The sequence below is a fragment of the Micromys minutus genome (genome assembly GCF_963924665.1).
Source record: "Micromys minutus genome assembly, chromosome: 13".
NCBI classification, from domain to species: Eukaryota; Metazoa; Chordata; class Mammalia; order Rodentia; family Muridae; genus Micromys; species Micromys minutus.
The window spans coordinates 58,567,650-58,579,991 of NC_137982.1; the positions used below are offsets into that span (position 1 = coordinate 58,567,650).

The window sequence follows — 12,342 nt, forward strand, 5'->3', positions numbered from 1 at the left end:
GTAAAAGCTTTAGTATCTGCCTTTTGCTGAAGTAAGTACTACAAAGGACTCTCCAATTTAAAGAAAAAAAAAAAAACTGAACTACTTTAAAGAACTTAAAAACCAACAAAACAAAATACCGGTATTTTCTAGATGTTAGAAAGGCAAGAAATCAGCTGGGACATAATGAAAGACTGGAAAACACCATTTCAGGAAAGTATAGTATAAAAGCAAATGCAGGTTGCAACACAGCAATATAAGTTAGCAATTTTCACACAAAAGTGGTGAGAAGAGATAAAGAAAGCCACTACTGACCAACAATGGGCATAATAGAGCAATATACTATTGTATATAATATATGAATATTGATTTATCTAATTTCAGAAAAGAAACCTGACTAGACACACAAATGGATGATTGATCTGAAAATATGTTAATATGTATAATGGGTAGTCTTCATGGTGGTGTGACTAAAGCCCTGACATGAAAAATTTAAAATATCTAAGTGTGGTTTTACTCACTTCTTGTTGTACTAAAAAGCAAGGTGAAGGGATCCTGCTTTCTTAGCAAATCAGAAAGGAAAGAAAGAGAAGTACACTGTGTTTTCTCCCTCCTTCTCCCTTTCCCTCCCCATGCTCTTCCCCTCTGCTGCCCCCAGTTCTTTCTCTGCTACCCCCCTGTTCTCCTCCAGCTCTCCCCCTCTCCTTCTGCCCCCCCCCCCTCACATACACAGAATTTCTTTTTTTTTCTTTTTTTTCAAACCAGAAATTGGATGGGAATAGAGATCATTCTAATAAGTAAAGTAAGAAAAATTTGAAAGAAATATTGCTTGTTTTATAGCTCATTTTCAGCATTAAGATTCTAACTACAGACCATCTTTGTAAAGCTAGAGAAGAGGAGACAAAGGGCAGGACTACACAAAAGCAGACATAGCAAAGAGAGCTATATACTGTAAGGATATGATAACCAACCTCAACTTTGTACCACTGTTTTTGTCTTCCAAAAACTGAACTGCTATATGCAAATAACTGGGTACTCATACCTATGTAATAATTTACACATGCCCAAAGTGATAACAAAAGAAACTTACTATGGAGGCAGGAATCCATTAAAGGTTGTTAATATTTTCCCCAGAAATGTCTGGGAAATGCAAATGGCCTGTAAGTCAGATTAAGAATGGTATTAACAGATGCCTCTGTTTTTGCAGAACTCCCTATCACTATGAAAACAAATATTTTATTACTATATGACAACAAAATAATAAACAACTGAGGGAAGTAAAACAACTTTTCTGCCAAGTGTGGATACCATTTATAGTTTTCATATATACATCTCAGATGTCTGTATTAAAAACCCCGTCTTAACCCCATGTTCACATGGAATGTAGTATTGGCTATAAAGCTAATATCTTGCTAGCAGTAAGAATAAATTAATTTAATCTAAATTTGAATTGAGTCTAAATTTTATCCTGTGCACTAAATGATCATTAACATAGAGATTAGCAATGACACAATGAGCAGTAAGAGATTTTAGAATACTCAATTCTAAATGGGAAGTCACCAAGCCCTTCTCCTTAATGCTTAGAAATTTATGCAGAAGAGGAGTAGAAAGTTGTAAGAACAAGAAAACAAAACAATGGTTTTTTTCAAAAAAAAAAAAAAAAAGAAAACAAAACAAAAAAACAAAAGACAAACAAACAAACAATCAAACCCCTCTAAGTTTTTCTTCAAGATAGAGCAGGACTGATGTAAATACTAACTCAGTTACTATGATGTCATGCACAGGATCTTCAAAGATTCAAGTCAGACATGCTCCAAGCACATACTGGTAGACTTTGCAATGCATTTCCAATCCTGAACAAGCAACTAACTGTAGTTGATATCCACGAACCAAGAAAATAAATACCAATCTTATTTGATAGAATTTCAATTAGAACAAGAACTATACTTCAGCAAAATGCATTCACTGCTATATTTTCAACAATTTTTCATTTGACTTATTTGTGCAATTTTTCTTGGGCTTTGGTTTGATTAAGTTTTCATTTTGTGAATTTGTGTGTGGGGATATTTTGCTATTGTATCTTTACCAATTTGTTTTGTGGAAGTGAGGATAATGGTGGATGTGTAGAGAGATATGGAATAAGTGAGTATAGAGTATGAACAAATGAATCAAAAAACTAAGAGGACTGGTATGATGGCTCAGCAGTTAACAGCATTGACTGTTCTTCCAGAGGTCCTGAGTTAATTTTCAGCAACCATATGGTGGCTTACAACCATCTGTAATGGGATCCAATGACTTTTTTTGGTGTGTCCGAAGACAGCTACAACATATTCATATACATAAAATAAATACATCTTTAAAAAATATGTATTAAAAAATAAAAAAATGATGTGGTAAGTCAATTTTTGCTAAGTATAAATCATAACTAACTTAGTTTCAGCATTTACAAATATGTATTAGATGTATGCTATTTGTGTCAATATCATTGTGAAGAAAATCCTTGCATAAAATATTTAAGTACTGATAGTACTTACTAATAAATATTATAAATCACTCAAAAGTTTGATTAAATAAAATTATAAAAAGCAGACAGTCAGACAGACAAAACTGAAGGAGAAAAAGAAGAAGAATAGAGACAGACAGACATACAGAATAAGAGATGGAATTTTGCCTACTGTTTTATGTGGGATATCTGGCCTTGTGAAAGTGTAAATTGCCTATTGGAAGAATACAATTTACAAAAAATAGCAAAATAACTGATATCCCACCAAATTAAAACTGTGTCATATATATATATATATACTTCATTATATTCTCATTAGATGACTCAGCAACAAAAAATGAGAAATTTAGACATTGTTGAGTTGGCTCCTCACCTAGACCCATTTGCAGATACAGTGTCTAGCTTATCAAATAAAAACCATTCATTTTAAAACTATTATTTCTTTCAGACTGTCATACATGAACTTGATTTTATATAAACTTGGTATTATTTTCTGTTCCTGTGATAAAACACAATACTGGCAGGACCCCAGTAGTTCCCTCCTTCGTGATGGTGATCTCTGGGGACTTCAATACTTACCAGCTTGGCACCCCACTCCACTAGTCATATCCCAGTCCATATGTCTGGGATACAGCTTTCAGATACAAGTACCAAGCATGGCTGTGTCCTGAGAGGCTCTACCCAGCATCCAACACAGATAAATGCAGAGATCCACAGTATACATTAGATGGAGCTTGGGGATTCAGACCAACAAAGTCAACTAACCAGTACCCTTGAAGGCTCTCAGAGACTGAAACACAAACCCTTCTGCACAAATGTAGCAGATGTGCAGCTTGGTCTTCATGTGGGTCCTGAAAATCTAGAGCAGAGATTATCCCTACAGCTGTCCCTTGTCTGTGGAATCTACTCCCCTAACTTGATGGTCTTCTCTTGCTTCAGCTGGAGAAAACACTAATGAATGATGTCTACTTAACCCTGCATATTTGATGTTCCAGGGTGGAAATACTGAGGGGTGCATCCATTCTCTCAGAGGAGAAGGGGGCAAGGAATGGTAAGAGGCATTGTGGTAGGGAAAATTGAAATGGAGAGACAGCAATCAGGATGCAATGTAAATAAACAACCAAGTCAAACAACAACAACAACACAAAAAGGAAAACTCCAATGTTAACTTAAAACAGAGTTTATTTTGCCTTAATATAAGACTACACTATGGCAGTGGTAGCACACCCCATTAATATTGCCTCTTGGGAGTTCAAATGTCTTAGTCAGGGTTTCTATTCTTGAACAAACATCATGACCAAGAAGCAAGTTGTAGAGGAAAGGGTTTATTTAGCTTATACTTCCACATAGCTGTTTATCAAGAAAGGTAGTCAGGATCAAAGCCAAGAAAATCAGGAAGCAGGAGCTGACACAGAGGCCATAGAAGGATGTTACTTACTGGCTTGCTTCCCTTGGCTAGCTCAGCTTGCTTACTTATAGAATTGAGGTCTACCAGCCCAGGAATGGCACCACCCACTTTGAGTTGGGCCCTTCCCCCTTGATCACTAGTTGAGAAAATGCCTTACAGCTGAATCTCATGGAGGGATTTCCTCAACTGAGGCTCCTTTCTTTTTGATAACTCCAGCTTGTGTCAAGTTGACACAAAACAGGCCAGTACAGCTTCTCAACTTGAGACTCATTATTAGCCCTTAACCCTTACTTTCTTGTTTATCCCCAAGATCTAAGGAACCTAAAGAGTCCCACAGTATTTACAAATTCTTACATATTAAAATAGTAATACCCTTAAAATAGCCAGTATCTTTTAAAAATCAAAGTTTTTTTTTTTTTTTTTTACAATTCAGAGTCTTCACTGTGGGCTCCACTTCTTCCATCAAGAGGGAAAAATATCATGGCATAGTCACAATCAAAAGCAAAATCAATCTCTAACCATCCAATGTCTGGAAATCCACTTCAAAAATTCTGGGCTCCTACAAGAGCTTGGGTCACATCTCCAGCACTTCTCACCCCTTGTCTTTTAGACTCAATGTACCTGTTCTGCACTGCTACTGCTGTTCTAGGTTGTCATCTCATTTTACTGGCATCTCCAAAACACTACTGTCAGACCTGCAGCAGTAATTGCAACTGAGGCTGCACCTTCACCAATACCCTTTCATGGACTCTCACAGTACTGAGCCTCAGCTGCTCTATATGGCCCCTTCATTCCTAAAAAGCAGTATCACCTGGGGACTCTTACACATTATGAAGTTTAGCCACTGCACAAGATACAACCTTGGCTATCTCTGTAACTGCCTCTTTGTGCTCTCAGAAAACAATTTCCAGAAGATTTCACCTCAATGATGCTGGGCTCTTTTTTTCATTACAACTTTATTTTTTAAAAAAAGCAGAGATACATGTATATATTATTAAAAGAATTTAGCATAAAATTTATGAATATATTTATTCAGTATTTGATTTTTTAAGGTTTGATAGTATGCACTGAAGACTTACTATTTACAATGATCATAAAGTGTATGTAAAACAAAACGTAACATGGAAATAGAAACGTTTTCTTTTTTTATTTGTCAGTACTTGATTTTTTTAAAGGTTTGATAGTATGAACTAAAATCTTAACAGTTACAATGAGCAGAAAGTACATGTAAAACAAGATGTAACCTGGAAATAGTCAAAGATTTCTTTGTGTGTAAAGATTAAGCATAATGCTTTTTTTTTTCATTTTCTTTTCTTTTTCTTTTTTTTTTTTTTTTTTTTTTTTTTTTTTTTTTTTTTTTTTGGCCTTTATTTTCCTTGAACTTCGTATAGTCTGTGGGTTGTTTCTGAGATGTTCAGGGATTTCTGGGGTTAGTATCTGATTATCAGTGACCACATTAATATGTCTGTTCTTTTGTGACTGGGTTACCTCACTCAGGATGATATTCTCTAGATACATCGATTTTCTTAAGAATCTCATAAAGTCTTTGCTTCTGATAGCTGAGTAGTACTCCATTGTGTAAATATACCACAATTTTTGTATCCATTCATCTACTGAAAGACACCTAGGTTCTTTCCAGCTTCTGACTATTATAGATAGGGCAGCTATGAACATTGTGGTGCATGTGTCTTTGTTGTATGTTGGAGTTTACCTGGGGTATATGCCCAGAAGTGGAATAACTGGGTCTTCAGGTAGTACTATGTCCAGTTTTCTGAGGAATTGCCAGATTGATTTGCAGAATGGTTGTACCAGTTAAAAATTCCACCAGCAGTAGAGAAGTGTTGCTCTTTCTCTGCATCCTCACCAGCATATGCTGTGATCTGAATTTTTGATCTTAGACATTCTCACTAGTTTGAGGTGGAATCTCAAGGTTGATTTGATTTGAATTTCCCTGATGGCTAATGATGTCGAGCACTTCCCTAGATGTGAAGGAAAGGGTTTATTTAGCTTACACTTCTACATGGTTGTTTATCATCAGAGGAAGTAGGGACTGGAACCCAAGTAGATCAGGAAGCAGGAGCAGATACGGGGTCATGGAGGGATTTTTCTTACTGGCTTGCTTCCCTTGGATTTCTCTGCTGGCTTTATTATAGAACCCAGGTCTACCAGCCCAGGAATGGAACTACTCAAAATGGGATGAGACCTTTCCCCTTGATCACTAGGTGAGAAAAATGCCTTACAGCTGCATCTCATGGAGGCATTTCTCAACTGAGTCTCCTTTCTTTTTGATAACTTCAGCTTCTGTCAAGTTGACACAAAACTGGCCAGTCACCAGGGCAGGAAGATCTCTTTGTTTAAGAACAAACTAGGCTATGGAATGAGTTCCTGGAGACCCAAGTCTATACAGAGAAACCCTGTTTCAAATACAGGACAAAACAAAAACAAACACAAACAACAGATTAATGAATGAATCAATGATAGTTAATCAGAACTTCATTTTCCTCATTATTTTTAGACTTCATTAGGATCACATTTTTATATTGTAGAAAATTTCTATAGCATTAGATTTCCAAAACTTCTCTTTTTGCAATGCCCAATGCCAAACAATTCTAGATTTCTTTCTCCACGTTTCCTCCCTAAACGACTCCTATCCCTCTTTCCAAATGATCCCCCCACTTCAGTCCCATTTACTTCAGCCTATGCAGAATATATATTTCCCCTCACAGGGAGATATTGTGTTCTCCTCTAGCACCTTCATTTATACCTATCCTCTCTGAATCTATAGATTGTAGGTTGTTTATAATAATTTAATAATGCCTAATATTCACATGAAAGAGGATACACATTATATTTATCTTTCTTGGTATATATGCTACCTCACTTATGATGTTTTTTCTAACTTCATGTGTCACGCGACCATGCTTCCCGCCGCTAGGAACAGGCGTGCAAGAAACAAACAGACTCTTCTGCGGATAACCTTTATTGTCCAGCACTTTGAGCAGGGGGCTTCTTGATCAGGAAACTTCTCTCTGAGCTGGGGACTCCCTACCGGGTTCTACTGTCTAAGACGACCTCTCACGCGCAGTCCCCCACGAGCGATCTCTCTGTTCAGTCTCTGTCCACGTGGGGTCCTCCACAATCTCTCCACTCTCTTCCTCTCCACGTCTTTCTCTCTCCTCTACCTTCCTCTCCACGTGGGGGAGAAATGCACTGCTATATATGCCTAGGAGACTCGTGTCGCTACCTGATTGGTGCGCCCTCCAGTAACTCAATAGTATGCCCCGAGAGCAGGCTATGACATATGTGGCGCATGCGCATTAAGTCTCTTGGCTGGGCAACAGCTCTGTTTGCTGAGTTCTCCGCTGGAAGCCGGCGCCATGTTTGGATGCAGCACAAACGGCTCCCTACATCACCCCCTACTTTCTTAAATAAAAACATGGCCGATCAACCATCAGGCTCTTGTTGGACCTTTAAGCCAAACAGAGGGAGAGGTGCCCATTTTGAGTGCAGCAAGTGCTATGACCACTTTGTCACATTATTGTTGAGTACGGAGTTTTCACACCATCTAGAGCAGAAACACAGTCTCTCTGCACAAAAGCATGTCAAAATTACTTGATCAGGCAAGAGTTCTAATCCCTATAACCCTGCTATCTCTGTGTCTAAGGGCAAGTACAGTACATCAAAGGTTACAATGGTGACAAACAAACAAGAAAATAGTTATGCATTAAGGCAAAAGGGCATCGGTTTTGGAAACACCAACAGAATCGCCCATCTCGCCTCTCCTCTGACTCTCTGGTTCCAAAGCATCAGGAGCAGGGCTGTCATCACCCCAAACTATCTAGCCCATCCCCTTATATAGGAATCTGTCCTCGCTTTGGACATGGAGCCCCCTGATGGTTGAAACTCATTAGGCCCTATGATGCCACGGGAGAGGCAGAGCTCAAGGAGTGGAAAGTTACCCAGCACGTGAGCACATGACTTGTTTACTGCTAACTCCAGCCGGATGTCAGCACCATCTTGTAATGGAGAATGTGCAGGCAGCGCCCCACATCTCTCCCTATCTTTTATTCTTTAAGCAAAGTAGGACACCCATATTAGGAGGGTGGAGATAGAAGTCAAATCCTCATTAAGGTGTATAAAGACCATGTACAGGAGTAACCGCTAGACTTTTTGTAGCCCGTAGTACTCTTGACCTGTCACTCTGCCATTTTTCTGAGGGAGGGACACTGGGGCAGGCAACCCTCATGCAAAATGACATACCTCCCAGAGATACCCCACAACAAGGGGCTCTCAGTGCGATGCTTTGCTCGGCATCCCTCATGGGCTGCTCAAACCAGACACTCTAATCCTGTGCAATGAACCGAAGTTCTAGGAGTGCAAGAGCTGTCTGGCCGGCGACCTACTGCTTAAGCATAGACAACCAGATATCGGCTGATGCTCTATGTTTTAGAGCGACAAGCGCTTGGGCAATAACCACCTTGTCTCTTTTTGTTTGGGCCTTGAGCTTACAAACCAGCCAGAGAAGCAACGCAAGTCCGCAGCAAAGGATTGCTCCAAAGAGTCCCACCCCAACCCAAGTTGATATTGGTGGTGAAAAACTTAGGGAAGACTGTAGCATCATGTTCCACTGGAATTGGTTTTGGAAACACCGGGTAGCACTCGACGTGTTAGACATTCTGGGATCCAAATCGGGCTTTTTTCTTCCTGTGGAAAAACACAAATAGCTCCCCTGGATCGTATTAAGATAGGATCCGGGCCTTTCCAATTACCAGTGAGGACATCTTTCCATTTCACTAGCTCTTTAGGTGGCACAGGCCATTGTCCATGGCGCTCGGCAGCCGAATGGCCATGAGCATCCAAATTTAAAAAATTTAAAGTAAGAAGTATAGTAGAAATGGCCATTTTAGGCGCAGGGGGTACCTCTTTAATTTCCCGTTTTTGTTTGTTTAAATAAACCTTTAGGGTTCGATGAGCACATTCAATGATGCCTTGACCCTGAGGATTATAAGGCAATCCTGTCAGGAGTGAAACTCCCATGTGATGGCAAAATTCAAGCAATTTTGCTGAGGTAAATGCAGGAGCATTGTCCATTTTTAACACTTTAGGAATGCCCCATGCACTCCACGCTTCAAGACAATGAGTAATAACATGAGAAGCCTTTTCTCCTGATAAAGGGGAAGCAAAAATAACTCTTGAAGAAGTATCAATGGACACATGTAAAAGATACTGAGATAATGGTTTAGAATAATTTGCAGATTTAGTAAAATTTTTATACTAAATAGTGGTCACACATAATCTTGAGAACTTTCATTGGCAGCTCAGCTGGGCAACCTGCCACAATATATCCATCCGTTTTTGAACCAGATCAATTCTCTAAGGTATTATTATAAACAGTTTTTATATTAGAAGAAAAGGTAAAGAGGCCCTTAACTGCCCAATGTACTCTCCGAGATTTACAGCCAGTCTAAGGATTCAGGGCTGAATCTCTTTTACTTATACAAAAATGTGACCACTTAGGTTGGGCTGGAATAAACAAATTACCCTTTGGCTGGAAAATAGGCCAGTGACCAGCAATCCAGGTGGCATTAGCCTATCCAGGTTTATTGTATAATTAGCAGTAACTCTATAAACTCTATTACCTTCTCTCTTTATATGACCGGGCTTTCCGCATTGAAAGCAATTGACACCTTTTTAAAAAAGACCTAGCTGCTTTTGCCCCTGTAGTATGGCGGTAGCCAAACCTGCCTTAGTTAATGGTCCTCCTATCTCTCTGCAGGCTTTAATCCAGGCTTGTAATCCTTTAGCCTTGCAGGGGGTGATGGCACTACGACATTCTTTAGTACATTGTTCAAAAATTAGTTGCTCTATCAAGGGCATAGCCTGTTCTTGGTCTCCAAATATTTTTCCAGCTGTCTCTATCATTCTGGCCACAAAATCTGAAAAAGGTTCACTTGGACTCTGAATAATTTTTGTTAGATTTCCTGAAACTTCCCCCTTATTAGTGAGCGCTTTCCATGCCTTTATGGCACAAAGTGCTATTTGGCCATAGACTTCTACGGGATAGGCAGTTTGATTTACCACACACTGCCCCTGTCCAGATAACATATCAAAATCCCAAGATGGCTGTCCTGTGGCTGCATTGGCGCGAGCCTGGACCTGACAAGCATCCTGCCACAAGGCTTTCCACTCAATGTATTGTCCCATACTTGGGAGATAAGCTTTAGTAACAAACTGCCAATCAGCAGGTGTCATGGCTATAGAGCTTAATCTTTCAATTAACGACATAGTAAAATTAGCAGTGACTCCATAAATTCTGACTGCCTCTGCCAACTCTTTGACTTGTTTACATTCTAGAGGCTGATAACTGCGTATGTTATTCTCCTCAAACACCGGAAACATTTGCCTGAGGGCATGGAATGTCTCTGGCGGACAAATGGAAAATTCACACTTCCTCTCTGCATGAGGTGAAAAAGCAGAGGCTGCCTCTTGTTTTGCTAAAGTCTTTTGTTTCCCCTGAGACTGCTCTGCCCCAAATTCTTTTGTCTCTTGTTTTTCTAAAATTTCCTCAAATTGAAATTTGGTTTGTGATCCTCTTTCAGCCAGCTCTGTGGCCCTCCATTCCTTTAACGGATACAATGTATTGGACTCTGGCGCAGTCCTCTCTTTTCCAGGCGGTTCTTCCGCCTGGACCTCTCCGATTCTGACTTGTTCTGAACATGTCTTTCGGAGACTATCTCCTTTAATTCTTTCTGGCAACTCTCCGTTTCTGACTTGTTTTGAACATGTCTCTCGGATACCATCTCCTTTAATTCTTTCTGGCAACTCTCCGTTCCTGACTTGTTTTGAACATGTCTCTCAGAGACCATCTTCCTTGTCCTTTTCTTTATCACGTTCTGTTTCTGACCCACTCTCTAGGTGCTGCCTGCTAACTTTCCATCTAGATAACTTTCACAACAGTAATGTTATAACAATTACCACAAATGCAAGCAATACTCCTTCTACTGCCGGAGAAAATCCAAGAAGAGACATGCCTAAGTTTTTGGCATGTTCTTTTGGCACCCCGTAAAAACTAAAGAGTGAAATGTTTCTCAGAACTTACCTCTTAACTTCTTCCGCAGTTCTGAACCTAGTTCAACGGCTTCAAGGTTCCCCTCAGCACTCCCGGGTTTCGGCACCACTTGTCACGCGCCCACGCTTCCCACTGCTAGGAACAGGCGTGCAACAAACAAACAGACTCTTCTGCGGATAACCCTTATTGTCCAGCACTTTGAGCAGGGGGCTTCTTGAGCAGGAAACTTCTCTCTGAGCCGGGGACTCCCTACCGGGTTCTACTGTCTAGACGACGACCTCTCACGCACAGTCCCCCACGAGCAATCTCTCTGTCCAGTCTCTGTCCATGTGGGGTCTCCCGCAATCTCTCCACTCTCTTCCTCTCCACGTCTTCCTTTCTTCTCTACCTTCCTCTCCACGTGGGAGAGAAATGCACTGCTATATATGCCTAGTAGACTCGTGTCGCTACCTGATTGGTGCGCCCTCCAGTAACTCAATAGTATGCCCCGAGAGCAGGCTATGACGTATGTGGCACATGCGCATTAAGTCTCTTGGCTGGGCAACAGCTCTGTTTGCTGAGTTCTCCACTGGAAGCCGGCGCCATGTTTGGATGCATCACAAACGGCTCCCTACATTCATGAATTTGCCTGCAAATTTCATATAATTTTTCAAACTATTTTAGTAATACTTCAGTGTGTAATTGGACCACATTTTGTTTGATCATTCCTCTATTGAGGGATATCTATATCACTTCAAGATTCTGGTTATTATGAACAGAATAGCAATGAACATAGTTGAGCAAGTTCAGAAAACAAGTCATTTTGAGTATGGACTCACAGTGTGGAAGATAGTTGATAATGAGATTATTTCAGAAAAGTTATCAAAACAGGTGAATCTTTTTTTTTCCTCAGGTTGTTTTCTTTTAAACATAAATCTGATGAATTTTATTTTTCTCTTATTTATTTACATCTCAAATGCTGTCCCCTTCAAGTCCCCCTCCCAGAATCCTTTTCCATACCCCCATCCTCATATTCTTTGTCCCACCCCTCGGCCCAGATATTCTTACAACCTGAGGTATAGTGTCTCTGCAGGATTAGGCTCCCTTGAGGCCAGACAAGGGAGCTCTTTTGAGGAGCAGATATAACAGTTAGACTACAATTTTAGAAAAGAATCCCTACTCCAGTTCTTGGAGACCACATGGAGAATGAACTGCAAGTCGGCTACATATATGCATTGGGATGGGGTGGGAGTTGTTCCAAACCAGTGCATGATCTTTGGTCAGTGGCTCAGTCTCTGAGTCACCAGTGATCAAAATTAGTTTATGCTGTTGGAATTCTGGTGAGGTTTCCATTCACTTTAGGCCATCAGTCCTCCCCTCAACTCTTCTACAGGTATCCAACCT

At 40.1% G+C, this 12,342-nt stretch overlaps 1 protein-coding gene across 1 annotated transcript in view; it reads right to left on the minus strand.

Annotated features, from left to right (window-relative positions):
- The window catches only part of LOC308429249 (olfactory receptor 5D13-like), a gene marked incomplete at both ends in the record, with an annotated part of 44,804 nt that extends 35,243 nt beyond the window's left edge, over positions 1-9,561 (minus strand). The window contains 1 exon segment of the mRNA XM_080927977.1: positions 9,530-9,561. Within this exon segment, the coding sequence (XP_080784103.1) occupies positions 9,530-9,561 (32 nt within the window).
- Between the last annotated feature and the right edge of the window lie 2,781 nt (positions 9,562-12,342).